The sequence below is a fragment of the Phoenix dactylifera genome, chromosome 2 (genome assembly GCF_051530095.1).
Source record: "Phoenix dactylifera cultivar Ajwa chromosome 2, Ajwa_hap1_PhDact_Kaust_v1.1, whole genome shotgun sequence".
Lineage (NCBI taxonomy): Eukaryota > Viridiplantae > Streptophyta > Magnoliopsida > Arecales > Arecaceae > Phoenix > Phoenix dactylifera.
In genome coordinates this window covers 5,406,214-5,431,996 of record NC_143191.1, presented here as the reverse complement: position 1 = coordinate 5,431,996, position 25,783 = coordinate 5,406,214, and the positions used below count along the sequence as shown (strand labels likewise).

Genomic DNA, 25,783 nt, shown 5'->3' with positions numbered 1-25,783 from the left:
ACATTAATTAATTTGTTTATAATCTTGCATTATTCCAAAATAACCACAATAAATGGTCATTTCAAAAAGTGGCCTGCCATAAATTTGGAGCCAGAAAATCCTCATTTGAGAATGAGTTGCTTGTCGCGAATCATGACGGCCGACCTCCTTGTGGACCCTTAATCTCTATGATTCATTGACGTTGCCTAGCTACCTTCTTGATAGAGACTTTGTTTGGTTGAGTGTCATCTTGCGATCCATTTTATTACAATGCATTGAGCATGGCCATTTAAGCACGATACTGTCCTTCTTTTCCTTCTCTGGCCTTCTCCTTCATATTCTTCTTCTTCTCCTCTTTCTTCTTCTTCTTCTCCTCCTCCTTCTTCTTCTACAACTTCTCCTGCTTCTTCTTATTCTTCTTCTCCTCCTCCTCCTCCTCCTCCTCCTTCTTCTTCTCCTCCTCATCCTCCTTCTTCTCCTGCTCCTTCTTCTTCTGCTTCAACTTCTTTTCCTTCTCCTTCTTCCTCTCCCTCTCGTTCTCTTCTTCTTCTGCTGCTACACACCACACGTATAACATTTTTGCGTGAACTACATGTAGTAGTTACCTGATTACCGTTTTTATATTATTCCTCCAGATCACTTTTGGTTCTTGACTTGCAGCAATGTGACCCAAGGGACCCAACAGCTCGGTGAATAGTATTCCCCACTCCCCGCGTTCGACTTCTTGGCTTGTAGCAATGCGACCCAAAGCACCCAACTACTTGGTGAATAGTATTCCCTTGTTTGCTTTTTTTTTTTTTGCTCTTCCTTATATACACATAGCACAGAGGCTTCCCTCTAATCTATGTGACGCCACAACACCACCATGGCACTTCTGTCGTCCTTCCACTATGTGTGGATGGCAATAGCCATACTTACCTCACAGATGATACCAATATCAGCTGAAGTTGCCACCTATATCGTTCACATGGACTTATCAGCCATGCCGAGAGCCTTCTCAGGCCACCGCAGCTGGTATACCTCCGTCGTCTCTGCCGCCGCCACCTCCGACTCGATGTCTGCAGCCTCCAACCTCATCTACATCTATGACAATGCTATTCATGGATTCAGCGCTCGACTCTCGCCATTGCAGCTCCAACAGCTCAAGAGATCACATGGCTTCTTGTCGTGCTACCGCGACATGCCGGTGACGGTCGACACCACCCACACCCCCGAATTCCTCCACCTTAGTTCAGCTTCTGGTCTGTGGCCGGCCTCCAACTATGGCGAGGACGTCATAATTGGGGTGGTCGACTCCGGGATATGGCCCGAGAGCGAGAGCTTCAGCGACTACGGCATGACCGACGTGCCTGCCAGATGGAAGGGTGTCTGCGAGCAAGGTACTACTTTCAGCTCCTCGGCATGCAACCGGAAGCTCATCGGAGCTCGAAGCTTCAACAAGGGCTTGCTCGCTGCAAACCCAAACCTCACCATTGCGGTCAATTCCCCGCGCGACACCGACGGTCACGGCACGCACACCTCCTCCACCGCCGCCGGAAATTATGTCCCCGACGCGTCCTTCTTCGGGTACGCACCCGGCACGGCCCGGGGGATGGCGCCCCGTGCGCGGTTGGCCATGTACAAGGCTCTTTGGGACGAAGGAGTCGCTACGTCCGACATCATTGCCGCAATCGACCAAGCTATATCTGATGGCGTGGATGTCATCTCCCTATCTCTGGGCCTTGACTTCATCCCCCTCTACAAGGATCCCATTGCCATAGCCTCCTTCGCCGCCATGGAGAAGGGGATATTTGTCGCGACCTCGGCGGGCAACAGGGGCCCAGACTTGCGGGTCCTGCACAACGGGACCCCCTGGGTCACCACCATCGGCGCCGCCACCGTCGATCGGGACTTCGCCGGCATCGTCGATCTCGGAGATGGCAGCTCCATCATCGGGCAATCACTGTACCCTGGAAGGCCACCTTCCACCAGGCATCATGCATTGCCCTTGGTGTTCATGGGGTCTTGTGGCAACGAAACCTTGCTGAAGAATGCGCGTCACAAGATGGTAGTATGTGATGCCAAGGATCTCGACCTTGCCACCTTCCAAGTTGAGTCTGCTAAAGTGGATGCTGCCCTCTTCATATCTGCATCCTTGTTGAAGGACTATTACGTGCAATTCTCATTCCCCGGGGCTATCATCAGGCCTCAAGATGGCAAGACCATCTTGAAGTACATAAATAAAAGCGCAGACCCGAGAGCCATGTTGAGATTCCGGAAGACCATCCTGGGCATAAAGCCTGCCCCCATGGCGGCTTTCTACACCTCCAGAGGGCCCTCGGCGAGCTGCCCAACCGTGCTGAAGCCAGACATTGTGGCTCCTGGCTCCCTCATCCTAGCATCTTGGGCGCAGAATTCATCGGTAGGGTTCGTCAGGTCTCATGAATTGTATAGCCCATTCAACATCATATCAGGAACATCCATGGCCTGCCCTCATGCAGCTGGCATAGCTGCAATGATCAAGGGTGTAAGGTCGGAATGGAGCCCTGCGGCGATTCGATCTGCACTGGTGACCACCGCAAACAATTTGGGCAACACCATGATGCCAATTAGAGACATGGGATATGCCGATCGGCCGGTGGCGACTCCGCTGGCTATCGGGTCCGGTCAGATTGAGCCCAACAGGGCACTCGATCCTGGTCTTATCTATGATGCAAGCACCGACGACTACGTGAGACTCTTATGTGCCATGAAGTATACCAGCAAGCAGATAAAGATGATCACCAAGACCTATTCATTCGATTGCTCGAATGCATCTTTAGATCTCAATTATCCATCGTTCATTGCATTCTTCAATCCTAACAAGACTGCTCCCAGTTATAAAGTTGTCCAAGAGTTCCAAAGGACGGTGACAAATGTGGGAGATGCGGTGGTGACTTACAACGCCAAGGTGGTTGCTATGAAGGGGATTGCAATCAGTGTCATGCCCGAGAAGTTAGTTTTTCACGAGAAGTATGAGAAGAAAAGCTTCGCTCTCATTATGGTGGGCCAGATGGGGAAGAAAGCGGATGAGGTGCTTCGTGGTTCATTAAGCTGGGTGGATGATAAAGGGAAGTATGTGGTGAGAAGTCCTATAGTGGCAACTACCATCAACTCAACCCGGTTGTAGTTTGTAAAGATGAGTGCCAATTACAATGTCTCCTCTTCTTGTCTTTGCCTTCCTATGGAAATTGTTGCAAGTGATTTACTAACCAAAAGTTTAAGTTGCAAGAATAAAGAAATTAAATTCCCCAGCAGAAACATATGCATTAATTAATTTGTTTATAATCTTGCATTATTCCAAAATAACCACAATAAATGGTCATTTCAAGAAGTGTTCTGCTATAAATTTGGAGCCTGAAAATCCTCATTTGAGAATGAGTTGCTTGTCGCGAATCATGACCGACCTCCTTGTGGACCCTTAATCTCTATGTTTCATCGACGTTGCCTAGCTACCTTCTTGATAGAGACTTTGTTTGGTCGAGTGTCATCTTGCGATCCATTTTATTACAATGTATTGAGCATGGCCATTTAAGCACGACACTGTGCATAGGCTCATCGGTGGATAGAAGGAATCCCAATCAGTTTAGGTGGCCAATAGCATATAATTCACCAGTCATAAGACTCATAAAATTGCTAAAATCTTCATGAGGCTTTGATGTGGATGTGCAAGTGGATTGAGCTGGCATCGAGCATGACTTAGCTATGCGCAACAAGTCTGGATGGGCCTTAAGTTGTATATATCTTTCACGCATAAAAAAAGATTCGCCTTCTTTCCCACGAATCCAATGTGAAAGCACTCCAAACTAACTCTATCATTCATCAATCTACATAGATCTCAAAGCAAGCAGTAGATACTCCGGCGGTGGATTCTGTAGGGAAGACTTTGCAAGGGTGTTACTTCCTTTTTTTTTCAATAGATGGACAAGCTTTTCTGATCACACGTTACCACAAAAAAAAGCTTTTCTGATCACATGCATGCATTGGCTTTTCGTCCCGTAGTGGGATCGGCATTATTTCATTCAGGATAGGGAGAGGCACGTTCCCAGTATTAACTTTTTTTTAAAATTTTTTTATAGGATGGACGAAAATAATTAAAAATAAAATATTTTGAAGCAGAAGCAGGACATGGCGCATCAGCCCATAAAATTTTGTCCGAGCAACATAAAAAACAATCAAATTTGGCGTCCCATTAGCTTCTCTAGATTTGCCTGGCCATTAGGGACATATACTTTCCGGCAATCTTGCCAACTATTGACTGGGTGAAAGAGAGTTAAGGTGGCTATCTAGTAAGTTGTCTAAGCTTTTGGAGGATAGAAACAATTTTACTTCCTCATGAGATGACATATTTTTATAGAGAAGCTAACAAAACTATGGATTAGATGGCGATTTATATGGCCAGTCACATGGAGACTATATTATGGACTGTTTCGACAGATTTTTTTTCTCTAAATTTTTGCATATTTTATTTTTATATTCCCACGATTGTATTTATACTAGGTTGATTTAATAGATCCAACCTTACCAAAAAAAAAAAAAAGAGAGCTAGGTTCTTGTGTGGTGTTGTACGTAGGTGCACGTATATGTGTAGATAAGTGCATGCTGTGTGCACAGGTGCAAGCCGTGAGTTCATGATCTAAGTTTGTTTTCGAATTTAGTTTTTTTTTTTCTTTTAAATCCCACTATATTTCTTGCCGCTGTTGAAATCCTTGCCATTTTTTTTGTCACAACAATTAATTTATCTCAAGAAGAAAAAACTAAAACTAGGAATTATGTTTGTTTTAGAGTAGAATATAAGTCCAGGCCTAGTTTGTTATGATCTTGTTTTCATGGATCAATCCATCAAACTGTTTAGAATGATCTGTGCCTGACTCATTGATACCTTTACTTTCACCTGCAAAGCAAGCCTAAACCGCATCCGAAAGGACAGGATATAGGGATCCATTCCACTGACATGGAAAAAAAAGAGGTTACTATTTCTTAGAGTGAATGAGAGATCCAAACCTCTAAATTCCTAGCAGATCAAGGACAAATTAATTCATACCTTGCTTCCAAGTTATGCTGATTAAGTTAATGTGGACAGCCTTTTGGTGTCATCAGACTAGGTGAGATTCTTATGTACCACCTGGCAAATAAAGACAGTCTCTAGGTGCCTACTCTTTCAATTGCTTGAATGCATCTTTAGATCTCAGTTATCCATCGTCTATTGCCTTTTCCAATGCGAACAAGATGTCTAAAAGTCCTCAGGTTGCTGAAGAGTTCCAGAGGATGGCGATCAATGTCGGAGATTCCGCAGCGATGTGCTAAGGCTGTGAGGGCTTTTTTTATCAGTGTCATGCTGGAAAAGTTGGTTTCCAGGACAAAGTATGAGAAGAAAAGCTTCGCACTCATTCTAGTGGATGATAAGGGGAAGTATGTGGTGAGAAGTCCTATAATGGCAGCCACCATCAGTTCAAGGGGGAGCCTTATCAGAGGCATCCTACTTTCTCATCTTTGCCTTCTCATATGTCGCATATTATTTTTACCAAAAATTTACTGCATTAAAAGAACTAATTTATGCGAATCTATTTCTTTAAAACTTTGTATCAAGTAAACTAATTGGCCAACATGAGTAAATATCCATAGCATATGGTAATTTTAAGCAGTGGCCCACTATATATACTTATCTGCTCGTGGTTGCATAATCTGGAGTTGGAAAAGCCTCATTGGAAAATGGTTTACCATGTTATGAATCACGAACGACCTCCTTAATTATGGTCCCTTTGATCTCTTTGATTCATTGAAATGGTTCACCACTTGGAAAGGAACATTTGTTTGGTGGATTAATGTCATCTGGTCAGAGATTTTATTACAAATTCTTGTACATTCTTATGCCCATTAGTTACCCTAAGAGCATCTGAATGCAAAAACTTGCTAAAATTGTCCTGAAACTTGAGGTAGGCAAGTGAGCAGATCTTGTTTTAACCTTAGCATTCCTAAGCCTGAATTTTGGACTTGAAAACTATTGAATCCAATGTGATGCCCAAACTCCAGTTGAATTGAGTGTGAACTTCATAAAAATGGATCTACCCAAGTGTGCTTAATTTGATCTTGAAAAGGTGGCACTGGTTCATATGCATGCATGAGCTTTTTGTCCCATAGAGGGATAGGTATCTATCATTAAGGATGGGGATAGGCACGTTCCCATGTTGCATCCTATGGCCAGATAATTCCATGATCTTGGCTCATGACTTCATGTGGCCAACTTTTGGTTGGATCCTTCAGGACAGGAAGCTGATTGTTGACTTCTTGTGGTGTTGTTGGTGGTCATATATTTGTGTATGCACAAGTGGATGCTGTGTGCATAGATTTGAGCTGTAAGTTGATGATCTAATTTTTGTTTTCTTGTCTTCTTCTGAATAGGATAATCATATCCATCAAACATTTCACATACAGTGATCGAAACTATTATCCATGCGAAACATTAGGCATCGAACCTCGCAAGTTCCAAATATGTTTCGCATGGATAATAGTTTCATCACTTCATGTGAAATGTTTGACGATCTAATGTTAGTTTTCTTGTCTTCTTCTGAATAGCATAATCATGCGAACTCGATCCATCAAGCATTTCACATGAAGTGATAAAACAATTATCCATGTGAAACATTAGGGTAAAACTCAAAAAGGGAGTGTGAAACTCTCCTTTCAGCCTTGTTTGCACAGTTGTGACTTCAACTTCAAATTATCCTTTCTTTACTAATATTCATCTAATTGCAGCTGAATTATATGACAATCAAGAGGCATATTAGTGTGCGCGTGCGTGCGTGCGACTGTAGGCTCATGCAGTGTCAAGCAGATCAATAGGTAGAAATATTTATAATAGGACAATAGGCTTACTATTTTGGCCATCTGATCATCAATCTAGATTGTACATCGGAGAATGTTGCAACATTATAGATCAAGTGAAATCCTTGCCAGATGTTACCACACTGAATTTGCCGATCTCACCTAGAAAAAAAAAAGAAATAAAATATGCATCTACCTTAAAACCATTGATTGGCTAGCATATTCAGGTCAAATCCACAAAATCCTTATGATCTTGTCTGGACAACTACTTCTAGTGAAAATTGAAATCATTTAGTATGTCTGACTTCAAAAAACAGATATGCTACAACATGGCCTTAGTACTGTATGGTACTAAGATGAATCTAAATTTAGAGTCAAAATTAATCAGCTCAATTATTTTTCAGTGCAAAAATCAACTTGATTGTTAATTAGATCAGGTTAAACTTGAATCTGACATTTGTTGTCTCATTCAAGCCATGAAACAATTTGTTGGATTAAAGATCAAAATCTGAGTTTGCCATTATGACGAAGCTGTTAGTAGATGATATGCAAGAGAAAATCATTTCAAATGATTCAGACATGTAAAATGCATGACATCAATAACCATAAAGAGGCATGATTTAGAAAATTTACATCAATTCTATCGAGCATTGTATGCGCATAAAAGATTCGAATCATTCCATTATGATGGCAATGAACATTGTATAAGTTAGACAATGCTACTAAAACACAAGCATGTTTTCCGAATTCTAAGCATTAGAAGGAATTTAAAAAATCACTCCAAGACAATTGCCAACATATTTCTACCGTAAAGCCTATGTCTAATTTGTTCATTTTTTGTAAATATGAAGATTTAGTGAAAATTTTATGGAAGATGCTCATGGAAGTTTGGACTATCGATTGGCTCATGCTTAATTCTGTTAATTTGAGAGAAACTTTTAATCAAAAAACTAATTTTCTTGTACCTTATGTGATCTTCTGCATTAAGGAGAAGCCTTAGTAGGTTCTAATCCTCTTTCTATTTCTGAAAAGATAAAAGAGAAAGCAGAATAGTGGAAAACTACTTGTTGGACCTTGACAAAAGAAGAACCACTCCATTATCAGAAGCTTGGAATAACGGGGATAAAACCAATAGATATAAAAGAGGATTAGGAGAGCCAGCTTGCAAATGAACTGTCAAACGAATCACTTGACGTGAAAGTCTCTGTCTCTAACGTGAGACAACATAAAGAAAAGACTTGCCAAAGAGCCTTCCACTCCCAAATTAAAGAAAGATGCTCTTCAGTTCTTTAGATTACAAAACAATGTTATAACTAGTAACCACCCATGTCCACCCATGTCCTCCACCTTCCAAGCTTGTCTTAATCCAGCACCAAGAACAGGAACAACTCAGGGAAGAATAAGCAAAAAAGACTTATTCCACTCTAATCATTAGGAGGTTTCAAAAGACTTGATTGGCCAAGTTGATTCAATAGAACAGAGGCAGAGTTGAAGAAGATAACAAGACGGTGGTGGTGGTGGTGGAGGTGGTGGTGGTGGTGGTGGTCAAGATCAGAGGGATTAACCAATATGCACGCCAAGACCGACTCAGAGGTGACAAGTTTGGCACCGTCATCCCCGACTAGATCCCCGAGAAGGCCTGCGTACTACGTCCAGAGCCCGTCGAGGGACTCCCACGATGGCGAGAAGACGACGACGTCGCTCCACTCGACGCCGGTCCTCAGCCCAATGGCCTCGCCACGGCACTCCCACTCCTCGGTGGGGCACCACTCCCGCGACTCGTCCTCGAGCCGCTTCTCCGGCGCACTGAAGCCTGGTGGTTCTGGGAAGATTGTGAGCAATGATGGAGGTAAGGGTGGCCGCCGGAAGAGCGAGAAGACATGGAAGGAGTTCACGGTCATAGAGGAGGAAGGCCTCCTTGAGGATGAGGAGGAGGGGAAGAGGTTTCGACGGCAGCTTTACTTCCTTGGGTTTCTCCTCTCTTTCATTGTGATTTTCTCTTTCTTCGCGTTGATCCTTTGGGCGGCCAGCAGATCGCAGGGGCCTAAAATCACCATGAAGGTAATATCCCCGTTTATCCTATTCTGCCTTTGGTTCGGGAATTAGAGAAGGGATATTCATGTTCAATAGTTATTCCTTACTCTCTTCCGGCTATTATTCTTTTTATCTATCTATTTATTCATTTCCTAGCAGGATTAACCGTAGAGGGTTTTTTCCTTTTGCCAATACAGAACAAAGAAAAATAAATACAAATAAAGTTATTCTAGTTGTTGCTGGAAATTGGACCCGGGGGCAATCTTCGGTCGAGGAGAGGGAACGACTGTTAGTCCTCACGGCGGGGCGGCGGTCTGTCGGCGGGCGGCGTCCTCCGTCCGGGGCGGTCGGAGAGAAGGAACAGCAGGTCCTCGCAGCGGGGCGGCAATCCGTTGGCTGGCGGCGTCCTCCGTCCGGGGCGGTCGGAGAGAAGGAACAGCAGGTCCTCGCAGCGGGGCGGCGATCCGTTGGCTGGCGGCGTCCTCCGTCCGGGTGCCTGCACACGAACCGGTGGCCGGGTTCTCCGGCGCCTGCCCTCCGACGCTCAAGTCAGGGAGGGGGCAAATAGTGGGGAGAAGGAGATAAACAGTGATTTTTGGGTGTATGAATGTTCCAATCCCCTCTTGGGAGGCCAAGGCTCCCTTTTATATGCGGGGGTCGGTTTACCTGTGATGTAACAGGGCGAGGCCGTAGTACGGCTTGGCATGTTGTTCAGGTCGGCGCTCGGTCAGGCGAATCATTGCACTGATGTCGGCGGTATGGCCGAGATCAGAGACTTATCATAGTCGACTAGACCCTGCTGGGTCGATTTGCCGTGGAGAGCTGGGGATCCGTAGATGTCAGGAGCCATGCGCATTTATTGTGGAGTAAGTCGGAGATCCGCATTTATTATGGAGTAAGCCGGAGATCCGCATTATTGGTGGAGTAAGCCGGAGATCCGCATTTATTATGGAGTAAGCCGGAGATCCGCATTATTGGTGGAGTAAGCCGGAGATCCGCATTTATTATGGAGTAAGCCGGAGATCCGCATTTATTGTTGAGTGTACCGGAAGATTACAGCGGCCATGCGCAATAAATGCCGGAGGGGTGTTAGAGTACGGTCCTCGGACATCGGGGTTTCTCTTAGGTCGGAGGTTTCGGGGTCGGTCGTCTTGTGGCCGAGCGTTCCGAGGTCGGACGCTGACTTCGGCTGTCCGGGGTCGGAGGTTGTACGGCTTCTTAGGGGCATTTATGTCATTTGGGGGGAAACTTTATTCCCCCCAACACTACCCCCCGACTTCCGAGTTCGAGCGGCTTGTGGGGCTCGGACGTGGGAAGTAAAGTCTGTCACTAAGGTTGGGGGAAAGGTCTCGCCCGCCCCCTTGTGCTTTCCGGAGCTTTCATGGTGAGATATGCGCCCTTTGGCGTCTCGAGGCTGCTTTATTCGGTGAGCTAATGATGGAGCTCGTATCATCATGCTTCTTGAATCGCCAGGATCATTTTACGGCGGATTAATGATGGGGGACCTCGAGCTCGTCGAGGCGGTGTCTCGATTCCGTAATCGACGTTTCTGGCTCATTAATGAGTGTGCCGTTACGGGGTTTGAAACGGACACGCGGCGCGACCCGAGGTCGGACGCTTTCGATTTCATGTTACTGGATCATAATTCCGAAGAAGTGGAGGCCTCATCGGGGCTCCACGTGTCCCAAATCTTATTAAACGAGGGGAGCGGGGGTTACGTCCGCTCGTTCCTCAAGACGATTTGATTCTGTGGACCCATGATGAGGCCCCGAGATCCGATGGGACAACGCTTCGATTTCGTATCCGATTTATTAAACCGGAGTGAATACGGTGCCTCGGCTTCCGAGGTCGACACGTGGCGCAACCCGGTCGGGGGGATGGGAACCGACCCCATCGATCTGGGCCGTCAGGGGGGTCTATATAAACCCCACGAGTCTGCCCTAAAGGTCTTGTTTGGCTGCCTCTTATTTTCGTCGTCTTTCCCCCTGCTTCCTCCCTCAGCTGAATCTTGCTGGTGGTGCCCGGAGCGATTTCCGGCAATGTCCAGTAGGTTTTCTTCCCGTTTTCACTAGGTTTCCTCTTTTCTCCTCCTCGTCAACTTCCATTTTCTACTCTTAACTTTTGCTCCACTCTTCCGTGAGAATGGGTTCCGGTCCCGAAGAGGTTGGGTCGAGTCTGTCGGAAGAGGAGCTGGAGTTAATCCGCTCCCGTTTCTTCTTCCAGCCCGGGTTTCGCCTTGAAACCGCAGGGCCGGAAGACAGGGTGACGCAGCCGCCCCCAGGTCGGATCGCGGTTTACCGCGAGACACTTTGGGCGGGCCTGCGTTTTCCCGCCCATGAGTTCGTGAGTAACTTGCTGGGCGAGTACCAACTCGTCCCGGCGCAGTTGGCTCCGAACTCATGGAGGACCATAATCGGGTTTTTATTCCTGTGCCTCGGGCACGGAATCCCGATTTCGGTAGGCCTTTTTCGTCGGTGTTTTCTGTTAAAGAAAAACCCGGCGGACGTAGGGTGGTTATATTTCGCCTTTCGGGGCGGTATGTCACTCTTCCGGGGCGCCCCTTCCTCGATTCACGAGTGGAAGAGGAAGTTTTTCTTTCTGGCGTCTGCGGCGCTTTGGGGGTTCGAGCCAAGGTGGGGACACCCTCGGCTGAAGGCCCTCAACAAACTCTCCGAGCCCACGGGGAGGGAGCTGAGGACCCTGGACTCTTTGCGAGCCCTCGGGAGGGGCAACGACCTGACCGAGCTCCTGCGGGAGGACGCCCTGGCGAGCGTGGGTCTGAGCTCGGCGCGCCCCGAGGGTAAGGGCGGTTGCATTATTCTATTTATTTATTTCTTGTTCTCCGTCTTTACGGTCACTGGTCTGACTCTTAACAAAATTCTTGATTTCAGATATTCCACGCATGCCGACCAGCAACACATCACTTTTCTCTCACCTGAGGAGGCGAGAGGCCGAGGCCGGGGGTGCTGTGCCCCAGCCTCGGAAGAGGGCGAGGACGGACGGCGCTTCTTCGTCGGCCGGGACGAGTGGCCCCGAGGCGGGGGCCCCTGCAGCCGACCCGAGGCGGGAGCGGGTTGTTGGTGATGCGGGCCCGTCGGCCCCTCCTTGCCCTACCCCCCTTTCCCAGCGGGGGGAGCCGTCCGTGGTCCGGCCGCAGCAGCCAGGACCCGGGCTTACCCGAGGCACCGAGGCGAGCGGCTCCGGGACCTCGGGTTCGATCGTGCCGAGCTCTTCTCGGGCTTTCCGAGAAGAGTCGGCCGAGCCGGACTCTTCTATTCCCGAGGGGCGCTCGGCCTTTCAAGATGCCGAGGTCGCACGCTCCATGTTGCGGCGTGCGGTGCTTCCAGCGGACCGGGCCGTATTCCGGGGTATTTCGCTGGAGGAGGTCGTCGGCAGTGCTTACTGCAACACTGCCCGGGTAAGCTTTCTTCTTAATTTCCCCGAGTTTTTAGCGTACATATGTGCTTTTCAACTCACAATACCCTCGTTTCTTTCTTTTCAGCATATTCTCGAGCTCGACACCATGGCGTTCATCGCCCATGGGTATCGGGAAGAAGTTCAACAGCTCGGCCAGCAACTGAAGCCGGCCAAGAAAAGAGTCGCCGAGCTGGAGGCGGCGTTGGCCGCGGCCGAGGCTCGGTGGACAGCCACCGAGGCTGAGCGCCTTGCCATGGTGGGGGCGCTCGAGGAGGAGAAGGCGGCTCATGCCCTGACCAGGGCAACCATGCGCGGCACGGAGGCGCGCTTAGGGGAGGTCCAGGCCAGGGTCGCGGCCCTCGAGTATGAGGAGGGGGTCTTGCGCCTCCGACTCGGGCAACTTGAGGCCCGGGAGAGGAGGGCCCTCGAACGAGCCGAGCATGCTGTGGAACTCTTCAAAGAGTCGCAAGAGTTCCGCGATATGTTGGAGGAGGAGACGGTCGACGGTTTCCTTCGAGGCTTCGAGAACTTCCGGGAGCAGGTGCGCCGATACTGCCCTTAGTACGACTTCTCGACGGTCCGTCCGAGGGAGGACCGGGGCTGGGGGTCCGACGTGCAAGCCCTTCCTGCCATCCTTACGTCCGAGGCGGAAATATACGAGCAGGACCCCGCCGAGCCTTCGACGGGGGTAGCCGAGGCGGACGGTGTCATGGAGGCGGCTCCGGCGGCCGAGATCGATGCTGTCCCGGAGGCGGCGCCCGAAGCTCCTGCTCCCGGCCCCGAGCCTGTTCCGGAGGAAGATCATGAGGTCATCAATGTGCCGGATGACCCCCCGGATGTGGCTTCCGCCGCTTAGGACTTAAGCATATTTTTCTTTTCTTTTTCATCGTATCCGGGGTCGGCCCTTGAGTGGCCGACTTCCAATTTTGTAATTGGCCTTCCGGCCCTTTGTTAATGAAGAAATGTTTTTGTCATTCTGTGTTCATCTTTCCCTCTGTTGTCGTGGATGAGGCTAGAACCTTAGCTAACCGCCTCGACGACCTCTAACTTCGTATTTTAATCTTTGGGCTGCTTAACGAAGCTGCCCTTTTCCCTGGCTATATCTTAGCCTTCTCGGATTCCAGTCGTCTCGACCAAAGGGAGCTCCGAGCTTAGGTTTCTAGAAAATTTCTCTAAGTCCTATAACTCGGATCTTAGAGTCGTGGGAGTTGCCACGTTTGGCCTTTAGGAAAATCTTAAGGTACCGAGGTCGGGCCTTAGCCCTTCAAGTGGGACCGGAATAGGTCTATTCGTGCCGCTATTCGGGGAGTTTAGTCGGATTTCCGAACTCAACTCCGAACCTCTCATAGGGAGCGCGGGCTAATAAACAAGTTATTGCCGAAGGTTTTCATAGTTATCGTTCTCGGACCCTGCCGAGATTTCGGTGAACAAGGCTGGGATTCCCAAAGATCGCCTTGGTACCTGTGCTTGGCTGGTACATTCGTGGCCGGGACCACTTTCTCAGCTGGACGTCGGAGTTTACTTAGAAGAGCCGAGTTGGGCCCTACTTTATGAAGCCTTAGTACGGATTGCGGAGACTTGACGAACAGAGCAGGCATAATGAGGTTGGGAGGTCGGTCTTAAGCCGACCCAGCGAAGAAGCCCGGCTTTGGGGCAAAATAAGACTCCAACATTGGACGAGATCCCGCTCGGCAATATGTAGATAAAATTTGACAAGGAGGGCGTCTAGTTGGGTGTACCTCTTGCATTCTCGGGGTCATGCTTCGCATGGTGGAGTAGGTCGCTTCCCTTCCTCGTCGACCTCCGGAGTCATTTTTGACTGGTAAAAGGGGCTCGGGCTTCCCATGGACCCGGCGACTCCTGCCGGAGTTGAGAGGATCTGGGGAGGCTCTGTTGATTTGTAGCCCTTTTTGAGATCGAGGGGGCTTAAGACCCTATGGTCGGACCTCGGAGCGCCTCAGCCTTGGTCGAGGGATCTCACATCAGGTCGGCGGGTTCGTGGACGCCTTGCTGACCTGTGATACCTCCCGAGGTCGAGGGAGTCTGGTTCTCTACGGTCGACCCTCGGGGCATCCCGACCTTAGTCGAGGGATCATTCGTCAGGTCGGCTGGTCTGGGCACGCTCTACCGACCGGCGACGCTTCCCGAGGTCGAGGGAGTCTGGTTCTCTACGGTCGACCCTCGGGGCATCCCGACCTTAGTCGAGGGGTCGCTCGCTTCGGGGATCGGGGATCGTCGACCGCTCCCGGGGGTCCACTTTGTGGCGCCCCGGGTGGAGCCACCCTTTCCACCCCTCACGGCGCCTTTCCGAGGTCGAGGGAGTCTGGTTCTCTACGGTCGACCCTCGGGGCATCCCGACTTTAGTCGAGGGAGCGTTCGTCAGGTCGGCTGGTCTGGGCACGCTCTACCGACCGGCGACGCTTCCCGAGGTCGAGGGAGTCTGGTTCTCTACGGTCGACCCTCGGGGCATCCCGACCTTAGTCGAGGGATCGCTCGCTTCGGGGATCGGGGATCGTCGACCGCTCCCGGGGGTCCACTTTGTGGCGCCCCGGGTGGAGCCACCCTTTCCACCCCTCACGGCGCCTTCCCGAGGTCGAGGGAGTCTGGTTCTCTACGGTCGACCCTCGGGGCATCCCGACCTTAGTCGAGGGATCGTTCGTCAGGTCGGCTGGTCTGGGCACGCTCTACCGACCGGCGACGCTTCCCGAGGTCGAGGGAGTCTGGTTCTCTACGGTCGACCCTCGGGGCATCCCGACCTTAGTCGAGGGATCGCTCGCTTCGGGGATCGGAGATCGTCGACCGCTCCCGGGGGTCCACTTTGTGGCGCCCCGGGTGGAGCCACCCTTTCCACCCCTCACGGCGCCTTCCCGAGGTCGAGGGAGTCTGGTTCTCTACGGTCGACCCTCGGGGCATCCCGACCTTAGTCGAGGGATCGTTCGTCAGGTCGGCTGGTCTGGGCACGCTCTACCGACCGGCGACGCTTCCCGAGGTCGAGGAAGTCTGGTTCTCTACGGTCGACCCTCGGGGCATCCCGACCTTAGTCGAGGGATCGCTCGCTTCGGAGATCGGGGATCGTCGACCGCTCCCGGGGGTCCACTTTGTGGCGCCCCGGGTGGAGCCACCCTTTTCACCCCTCACGGCGCCTTCCCGAGGTCGAGGGAGTCTGGTTCTCTACGGTCGACCCTCGGGGCATCCCGACCTTAGTCGAGGAGGCGCTATGGGGGGCCGCGAAGGTACTACCCCGTTGTTGGTGTCGAGCGCCACGGGGGACTGCGAAGGTACTACCCCGTCTTCCCGAAATGTCGAGGGGTCTGGGCACGCACTGTCGACACTCGGGACATCTCGACCTTAGTCGAGGAATCTTGCACCAGTCGACGTTTCACCGTCCTGCGATTCTTCCCGAGGTCGAGGGAGTTTGGGACTCTACGGTCGTGCCTCGAGGCATCCCGATTTTGGCCGGGGGATCTGAGGATCACAGACGACCCAATATTAGAAGAGGATTACAGTCATCAAAATGAGAGAAATATTTGCAGAAAAAGGAGCTGAGTCCATTATCCTGATTATCTTGAACCCCTTGGGGTTTCACTGGTAGTACATTCGTAAATTCTCGGAGTTCCAGCTTCGTGGAATCAGAGTCCCTTCCAGGGACTTCAATTTGTACGCCCCTGGCCGTTGTACCCGGGCGATTTGATACGGTCCTTCCCAGTTTGGGGCGAGCTTTCCTTGCTCGGTTGGTTGAGAAGCCTCGGCTTTCCTGAGGACGAGGTCCCCTACTTTGAAGAGCTTGGGCTTAACTCTGGAGTTGTAGTATTGGGCCGTTCGCTGTTGATATCTCGCCATGCGCACCCGGGCGACCTCTCTTGTCTCTTCGACGAGGTCCAAATTGCTCCTGAGCTGGGAGGAATTGGTATCGGGGTCGTAATGCTCCACCCTCAGAGAAGGCAAGCCGATCTCCAATGGGATGACGGCCTCAGTGCCGTATGCTAGGTTGAAGGGGGTCTCTCCCGTGGGCAGTCGGAACGTGGTCCGGTACGCCCAAAGGACATTGTACAAGTCCTCGACCCACTGTCCTTTGGACCGATCAAGCCTAGCTTTGAGTCCCTGCAAAATAGTTCGGTTAGTTACCTCAGTTTCCCCGTTTGTCTGGGGATGGGCAACCGAGGTGAAGCGATGATCAATGCCGAGCTCAGAGCAAAACTCCCTGAAATGAACATTGTCAAATTGTCGACCATTGTCAGATATGAGGATACGGGGTAGTCCGAATCGGCAGATTATAGACTTCCACACGAAGTCCCGCATCTTTTGCTCGGTGATCCGGGCAACAGGTTCGGCCTCGACCCATTTGGTGAAGTAGTCGATGGAGACGACCAGGAACTTTCTCTGTCCGGTGGCCAGGGGAAAGGGCCCCAGGATGTCGATCCCCCATTGGGCAAACGGCCAGGGGGCGATGATGGAGGTCAGCAGAGCTGAAGGTCGGCGCTGGATATTGGCGTTTCGTTGGCACCGATCGCACTTACGGACGAAATCCGTTGCGTCCTTCTGGAGTGTGGGCCAGTAGTATCCCTGCCGCAGGATCTTATGGGCCAAGGCTCGACCCCCCAGGTGATTTCCGCAGATCCCTTCATGGACCTCTCGGAGGGCGTAGTCCGCCTCGGAGGGGCGGAGGCATCTGAGAAGGGGAGAAGTAAATGATTGTCGATAGAGTTTATTCTCGTACAAGACATACCGGGGAGCCTGGCGCTTGATTCGGTGAGCCTCCGTCTCGTCATGAGGTAGAGTTCCGTCCTGAAGATAGCAGACGAGCCCGTCGATCCAGCTTGGCTCGGAGTCGATGCACATAGTGGGCTCGGGTTCCTCCGTGCTGGGGACCCGAAGATACTCGAGCGCTGTTCCCTTGGGAAGCTCGCTAATGCGGGAGGTGGCCAGTTTGGATAGCTGGTCTGCCCTGAGGTTTTCCGCTCTGGGAATATACTGAATATTGAAAGAATTCAGGGCAGATGTGAGTTCCCGCACCTTTTGGAGATACTTTTGCATGGATGGCTCTTTAGCTTCAAAATCTCCTTGGACCTGGTTCACCACCAGCTGGGAGTCGCTAAAGGCCGTCAGGTCTCCCACTTTTAGTTCTTTCGCCAGCTTGAGCCCGGCGATGAGAGCCTCATACTCGGCCTCATTGTTCGAGGCCGGGAACTCGAGGCGCAGAGCTTGCTCGGCCACCACTCCATCTGGACTGGTGAGGATAAGTCCGGCCCCGCTGCCCCCCGGGGTCGAAGACCCATCCGAGTGCAGGACCCATGGCTGCTTCGGGGTCTCCTCCACGGACTCAGATGGCGGCTCGGGGTCGTCCGGAAGGGTGCACTCCACGATGAAGTCGGCGAGTATCTGAGCTTTGATAGCCGGCCTGGGCCGATATTCTAGGTCGAATTCCCCGAGCTCGACCGCCCATTTGGCGATCCTCCCCGCACGATCCGACCTCTGCAATATCTGCTTCATAGGCTGGTCGGTTAATATAGCTATCATGTGGGCTTGGAAGTAAGGCCTGAGTCTCCGAGCCGAGATGATGAGAGCGAAGATGGTCTTCTCAAGTTTAGAATATCGGGTCTCAGCATCCCTGAGAACCCGACTGGTGTAATAGACCGGCTTTTGGAGCTTGTTTTCTTCCCGGACGAGGACCGAGCTTACTGCAGCTGGGGAGACGGCCAGATATAAGTAAAGAATTTCGCCCTTCTGGGGCTTGGTGAGCAGCGGGGGAGAGGCCAGAAGGCTCCGAAGCTCTTCAAAGGCTTGCTGGCATTCTTCTGTCCACCGGAAGTCTTTCGGCCGTTTGAGGCTCTTGAAGAAGGGGAGGCAACGCTCGGCTGATCGAGAAACAAACCTTCCCAGGGCGGCTACCCGCCCCGCGAGCCGCTGCACCTCCTTAACTGTCTTTGGAGGCGACATCTCTTGCAGTGCCCGGATTTTCTCCGGGTTGGCTTCAATTCCGCGTTGGGTCACTATGAAACCCAGGAACTTGCCCGAGGTGACTCCGAATGCGCACTTCGCCGGATTGAGTTTCATTTGGTATTTTCTGAGCTTGGCGAATGTCTCGCTGAGATCGGCTATGTGGTGTTCCGCCGCTTGGCTCTTTACCAGCATGTCGTCCACATAGACTTCCATGTTCCGGCCGATCTGGTCTTTAAAGATTTGGCTGACCAGTCTCTGATAGGTGGCCCCAGCGTTTTTCAGGCCAAAGGGCATCACCTTGTAGCAGTAGGTGCCCTTGTCGGTGATGAAGGCCGTCTTCTCCTCGTCTTCTGGCGCCATTCGGATTTGGTTGTATCCTGAAAAGGCGTCCATAAAAGTTAGCAGTTGGTGTCCTGAAGTGGAGTCGACGAGCTGGTCGATGCTCGGGAGAGGGAAGCTGTCTTTTGGGCAGGCCTTGTTCAGGTCGGTGTAGTCCACGCACATACGCCATTTTCCGTTGGCCTTCTTTACGAGGACTACATTGGCGAGCCAATCCGGGTAGGAGACCTCCCGGATGAAGCCGGCTCCGAGGAGTTTGTCCACCTCCTCGGCCGCAGCTCGTTGTCGCTCAGGGGCGGAGCCTCTTTTCTTCTGCTTTACAGGCCTGCTGGTTGGCCTCACCTGGAGTCGGTGGACCATGACCTCGGGGTCAATTCCTGGCACGTCCGCGGGCGACCAGGCGAAGACGTCAGCGTTGTCCCACAGGAAGCTGACGAGGCGATTCCTCTCATGGGCGCCGAGGCCGGAGCCAACCTGCACGGTTAGCTCGGGAAAATTTTCTTGTAGTGGGATTTGAATAAGGAGCTCACCGGGCTCTACTTGCTTCTTCCAGAGGGTGTCCCTCGCATCGAGGGTTTCTATGGGCAGTGAAGGGCCCATCGGGCGGTCTGGTGCCTCGGCTGGTTGCTTTACTGTGTGGGCCGCCATGTAGCATTGCTTGGCGACCAGTTGGTCTCCGCGGACCTCGCCCACTCCTTGGCCGGTGGGGAACCGCATGAGCAAATGGCGAGTTGAAACCACGGCTCGAAGGGCGTTTAACCCTGGGCGCCCAAGGATGGCGTTGTAGACCGAGGGCAGACGGACCACCAGGAAGTCCGTCCTCACAGTGCTCTCCCGGGGGGCGAGGCCAACTGTGACAAGGAAGCTAGCCTCACCTTCAACCGGGACCGCATCTCCGGTAAACCCGACCAGCGGGGCATTGATTCTCCGGAGGTGTCCTTCTGTCAACCCCATTTTTTGGTAGGCATGGTAGTACAAAATGTTGCTGAGCTTCCATTGTCAACTAGGACACGCTTTACATCAAACCTATTTACAATCATTGAGATGACCACAGCGTCATCGTGAGGGGTCTCGATCCCTTCTAAGTCCTCGTCCGAGAACGAGATGACTTCATCAGTGCGTGGGCGCTTCGGGGGTGCTCCCTGGGCGGCTGTTCCTGCCGAGGTCCGCCCAATCATGTTGATGGTGCCGGCGATAGGCCTGTTGCCGCCAGGATTTTCGGTTGGTGCGACATTCTCCGCCGGCCTTCTTTCCTCATGTCGGTTCCTCACGAACCGGTTGAGTACTCCCCGTCTGATGAGCGCTTCTATCTCATCCCGGAGTTGGAAGCAGTCCTCCGTGTCGTGCCCGCGATCTCGGTGGAAGCGGCAGTACTTCCTGGAATTTCGGGGAAATCCCGTGTCTCGCATAGGAGGCGGGGGTCGGAAGAAGTCCCGACCCTCAATTTCCATCAGGATCTCGGCCCGAGGAGCATTGACGGGTGTATAGTTCTCGTACCTCGCCTGGTACGTCCGGGGCCGTAGTGGAGACCTCGGACGAGGAGGTGTCCTCTGCTGAGGTCGCCCCTGCTGACGGGGCGGGCTCCTCAGTCTGGGGAGATTCTTCTCTCGGCGGGGAGACTGGCTCCTTTGTCGACCGCGCTCCTCGCGGCGCTTCTTCCGCTTCTTCGAGGTGGGCTCGATTGCCCCCCGCCTGGAGGCGACTGCCTCCTCGGCCTTGGCGTACTTCCGGGCTCGGGCCAGCATTTCGGTGAAGTCGGCCGGGAAGCTCTTCTCGATGGAGAAGAGGAATCGGTAGGAGCGGACCCCAATCTTCAGAGCCGACATGGCTATCGACTGGTCTAGCTCGCGAACCTCCCATGTGGCGGCGGTAAAGCGGTCCAGGTACTCTTTGAGGGACTCCCCCTCCTTCTGCTTGATGTCCAGGAGGGAGTCTGATGTTCGTCGCTGGCGCCGGCTGGCAGTAAAGTTGGTGGCGAACTGCCTGCCGAGCTGCTCAAAAGAGGACACCGTGTTCGGCTTCAAACCAGAGAACCAAAGCCGAGCGGTCCCTCGGAGGGTTGCTGGGAAGGCCTTGCAGAGTATGGCCTCCGAGGACCCTTGTAGGGCCATGAGGGCCCGATAACTCTCCAAGTGGTCGAGGGGGTCGGTGATTCCGCTGTAGGGCTCCACCTGAGGCATTTTGAACCTCGCGGGAACTGGCTCGTCCTCGATCTGGCGGGAGAAGGGGGACTTGGTAGTGAACTCAAAGTCCCCTTCCTATCTTGCCTTCTTGCTGTGGAGTGCCGCAATCTGGCGCTCCAGATGCTCGACTTTTCGGTCGAGCTCCTCCACCCGTGGGATTGTCGCTGTGGTTTGCGCCAGCTCACGGTGATCCGGGGCTGACTCCGCCTCAGAAAGTTGGGGTCTCCGGTCGAAACCTTCTCCCGGTAACTCTCTCCGGGGAGAAGCTCGTTCTCCATTGTTGGCTCTGGAGGAGCCATGCAAATTTTGGCTGGGGAGAACCGGGCCGTTGGGGAGACCCTCCGGCGGGGCCTGGGCCTGCGGGGGAAGTGCCGGTAAAGCCTCCACGCGCCGCAGGCCCTGAACGGCGGCGGCCAGGGCCTGGACTTGCTGTGCCAGGGCATTGAACTGTTCCGGCTGGACCTGAGGAGCTGGGTCAGCCGGAGTTGGAGAATTCTGGACGGAGTGTCCAGGACTTTGCGGGGGACGCCGGGAGACGTTAGAGGTTCCCTTACTTCTCAACTTCATGACTGCTACTCGGGCCCTTCCTCTAGCGCCAACTGTTGCTGGAAATTGGACCCGGGGGCAATCTTCGGTCGAGGAGAGGGAACGACTGTTAGTCCTCACGGCGGGGCGGCGGTCTGTCGGCGGGCGGCGTCCTCCGTCCGGGGCGGTCGGAGAGAAGGAACAGCAGGTCCTCGCAGCGGGGCGGCGATCCGTTGGCTGGCGGCGTCCTCCGTCCGGGGCGGTCGGAGAGAAGGAACAGCAGGTCCTCGCAGCGGGGCGGCGATCCGTTGGCTGGCGGCGTCCTCCGTCCGGGTGCCTGCACACGAACCGGTGGCCGGGTTCTTCGGCGCCGGCCCTCCGACGCTCAAGTCAGGGAGGGGGCAAATAGTGGGGAGAAGGAGATAAACAGTGATTTTTGGGTGTATGAATGTTCCAATCCCCTCTTGGGAGGCCAAGGCTCCCTTTTATATGCGGGGGTCGGTTTACCTGTGATGTAACAGGGCGAGGTCGTAGTACGGCTTGGCATGTTGTTCAGGTCGGCGCTCGGTCAGGCGAATCATTGCACTGATGTCGGCGGTATGGCCGAGATCAGAGACTTATCATAGTCGACTAGATCCTGCTGGGTCGATTTGCCGTGGAGAGCTGGGGATCCGTAGATGTCAGGAGCCATGCGCATTTATTGTGGAGTAAGTCGGAGATCCGCATTTATTATGGAGTAAGCCGGAGATCCGCATTATTGGTGGAGTAAGCCGGAGATCCGCATTTATTATGGAGTAAGCCGGAGATCCGCATTTATTGTTGAGTGTGCCGGAAGATTACAGTGGCCATGCGCAATAAATGCCGGAGGGGTGTTAGAGTACGGTCCTCGGACATCGGGGTTTCTCTTAGGTCGGAGGTTTCGGGGTCGGTCGTCTTGTGGCCGAGCGTTCCGAGGTCGGACGCTGACTTCGGCTGTCCAGGGTCGGAGGTTGTACGGCTTCTTAGGGGCATTTATGTCATTTGGGGGGAAACTTTATTTCCCCCAACACTAGTCATTTGGAATAGTTATTTTCAAAGAAGCAGGTTTGATCAGAATATCTATTCTTTCCTTATTCTTTCTTTTAAATCTTTTGCGGCAGGACTAAGCTTATTCCGGGCTATATTCACGATCCAAAAGCCTTTTTTTTTTTGAGAGGATATGTTTTATTCTTTAATAATTGATTTTTTAAATTTCAGTTAACTAGAAAATGGTTATATTTCAAAGAAAGACAGAATATCAAAAATATATTTGATGAAAATGTTCACTTCCATATATGTTTGGATCCAATCTGCTAAGAAAAATAAAAGAAAATGAGTTATGACACAAAAAATATGGGCTCGTAGCTTTTTACTAAACTTGTGGTGTTCTGATTAGTGACACAGCAGCAGCAATTCAGCATTTGTTAGTCATCAATCTTTCGAGTACGTTCAAATAAATAGTCTAAATTGAAAAAAATTACACTAAAGGTTGATGGATTAAACCCACACACACACACACAAGATTATCAAAAAAATTTCAATTTGGTAGGCTCAATATTGATAGTCCGGCACTTGGTGACATGGTAGACATAAAGTAGCAATCAAACATGAAGGCATTCTACAATACAAGGCACTCAAAAACAAGCTAAAATTGGGTTCTATCTAGGGCCACAATTATAGATTCTGTGCCCATAACTTGGTTGACAGAGTTCATTCTTCTTTCTTCCTTTCACAGAGCATCACATTTGAGAGCTTCATCATTCAAGCTGGAACTGATGCATCGATGGTGCCGACCGACATGGCTACATTGAACTCCACCGTGAAGCTCTCATTCCGAAATACCGGGACCTTCTTTGGTGTTCATGTGACCTCAACACCATTTGATCTCACTTACAACCAACTCACATTGGCCAGTGGGAATGTAAGCATATCTAACTCTATCCTTCAACTGATGAGATCAGAACAATCAGCCCATTCTTCATTCATATCTTGACTGCCTGCAATTCTCTCACATTATCTTTGTAGATGAACAAATTCTATCAGTCAAGGAAGAGCCATAGAACTCTCAGTGTGGTGGTGTTGGGGAGCAAGATTCCACTCTATGGAGGAGGGCCAAGCCTGATGTATTCCCCTGGGAAGACCAACAACAGTGTCCCGGTGCACCTTAGCCTTAATTTCATGGTGAGATCAAGGGCCTATGTGTTGGGGCGCCTGGTGAAGCCCAAATTTTATACAGGGGTCCACTGCTCTGTTGTTATGGACCAGACCAAGCTCAACACTCTGGTCTCCCTCAAGAAATCTTGTCAATACTCTTGAGAACGGATGAAGCCATGTAAGGAGCAAGAGAATAACGAGAACAGTACCAAATATGAAAGATTAATTCCTCGGTTGATCCATAGACATATATGCTTGTTTCTATGCCAAGTGGGAAGAGAGACAGCTAAAGATCGAAGGCAGATTGGAGATTTCAAGTGGTATACATTTATTTGTCTTCCTAAGCTTAATTTGCATCTCATGTACTACAAAAAAAAAAAAAAATCAATGTTTATCTCATTATTAATTCTTTCTAAAGTTTCTTTGAGGTGCTGATGATTGATTACTACGCCATTGCTCTTTTTATCTCATAAGGCAGTCAAATTGTTTCTATTTCTCCATGAACGTGGCTTTATGCTTTCACTGAGCTCAAATTGATTCTACACTTCACGCCATCCATGAATGTCCAAACAATAAGGTTATATCGATTCGATCGAACAACATAATTAATCAGCTTGGTATATACCGGTACTCATCATTCATCAAGCTATATATTAGTTCACACTGTTTCTCATAAAAAAAAATGAGGTTACAAAGAGGGCACCACCATTGTCGCCGACCAATGGCGTTTCATCTTCCCCGGCAACTTCAGAGGAGGCGGCAATCAAGGCTTATGTAGTGAAGACTGAGGCTCCAACTTTACCGAACGGCGATTATCATGTTCCAATCGATGGAGCTAGGCATGTAGCCGGCACCATACGTGGCCTTCTTTTTCTCATGGGACAGGGCTTGTATCTTTTGTGCGAAGGAAGAATTTATTTTTCTTTGCACAAATACACCATTGGATCGTACAATGGCCGCTTGTAAGGCTGCAAATGGGTCGAGTTGATCCGTGATCAGGTCCGACCCGACCTGCGTAGACCCGATCCAAATTTTAAGATCTGTGGGTTCGGATTGGGTTCTAAAATTGAATCTGAACCATTTTCTGAGTCAGATCTGGGTTTACTAAATCTAGACCCGACCCGACCCATTATGTTTTTGAGTCTATTTTGCGTTTACTGAACCTGGACCGATCCCGAACCGAAATGGAGCGGTCTAAATTGGAATCACAGCGCTAGGGTTTTCTTCTCCCGAATCCCTATCGCCATTCTTCATCCTCCGGGCGCCGCCTCCTCTGGGCGCCGCCTCCTCCAGGCGCCGCCTCCTCCGAGCGCCTCCTCCGACTCCGAGCGCTTCCTCCGGCTCCGAGCGCCTCCTCCTCCGAGCGCCTCCTCCCGACTTCCGACTCCGGTGAGTCCCGACTCCCGACAGAGGTTCGATTCCTTTTATTTTTTTTTCGTGTTTATAGTGATTTATTCTTTCTGAAGCTGTAAAGCATGATCCGAGTCCAAATCTGAAGTGTATTCCAAATGTTTCTGTAACCATGATTACTGTTTGCTTGTTGGCTAATTTATTCTTTGATTTTATTTTTGTGAAGTTCACGGTCATGCAGGTTGATGAATGAAGATGATTGAGATCTTTGCAGGGTTAGATCCAATAATCTAGGTTGTGAAAGAAGATTAATTATCCTTTGGCATGAAAGATCCAACCCGAACCCATTGCGCAATTCATTCAGCGATCATGACAACACCCAATGGGCTTGACAACATGCAGCAACGTATCACTGATTTGGAAACCGGTTTAGCAGCGGCAAATCCTAAACTGTTCTCATTTATGACATAGGCTTGTAAGACTACGGTGACTTCCTCTGGGGGATAAACTATTCGTGCCTGGAGGTTAGAATCATAATAGCTACAGTGGTGCAAACTGCTTCCTTGAGGTGGGTGTTGGATTAATTGGCTAATTGGATTCTCACATGGGATCTTAAAGTTTGGAGAAGGCTATTTTCTTGAATAAATTAGTTGTAAGATTATTAGGTTGGATATTGTCGAAAAAATATATCATTTAGAAAAATACTTTTAGAAATTAAATTAGACCGGCCAATTAAATTATATGATCTGTTTGATTTATCAACAGGTTCAATCTACATCCAAATAAACAACCTATTTTATTCTCACTGAAAATACTAAGGGCTCATTTGGTTTGCGGAAAGAATTTGCTTTCACTGAGATATTTTTCTTGAAAAATTACTATCTGGTTATATAATATCCAAAAAAGTGATTTCGCATGTTTAGTTGATAATAGAAAAGTGGTACATTTCAGAGCGACATATATGTGGTTGAGCATCTATTTTTTTACAAAAAAAATGTATA

The 25,783-nt window shown here is 50.6% G+C and overlaps 1 protein-coding gene and 1 pseudogene across 2 annotated transcripts; both read left to right on the top strand.

Annotated features, from left to right (window-relative positions):
• Positions 1-237: 237 nt before the first annotated feature.
• Positions 238-3,258, top strand: LOC103704382 (subtilisin-like protease SBT3 pseudogene; annotated as a pseudogene). The gene has a single exon (XR_016399104.1). The product of XR_016399104.1 is annotated as a subtilisin-like protease SBT3 pseudogene (transcript).
• A 4,479-nt stretch (positions 3,259-7,737) lies between these two features.
• On the top strand, positions 7,738-23,834 carry LOC120112466 (uncharacterized). Its single transcript, XM_039131966.3, has 3 exons — positions 7,738-8,883; positions 23,014-23,199; positions 23,304-23,834. Exons 1-3 carry the CDS (start codon positions 8,392-8,394, stop codon positions 23,592-23,594), a joined length of 969 nt encoding a protein of 322 aa, XP_038987894.3. The 5' UTR covers positions 7,738-8,391; the 3' UTR covers positions 23,595-23,834.
• The last annotated feature ends 1,949 nt before the right edge of the window (positions 23,835-25,783 follow it).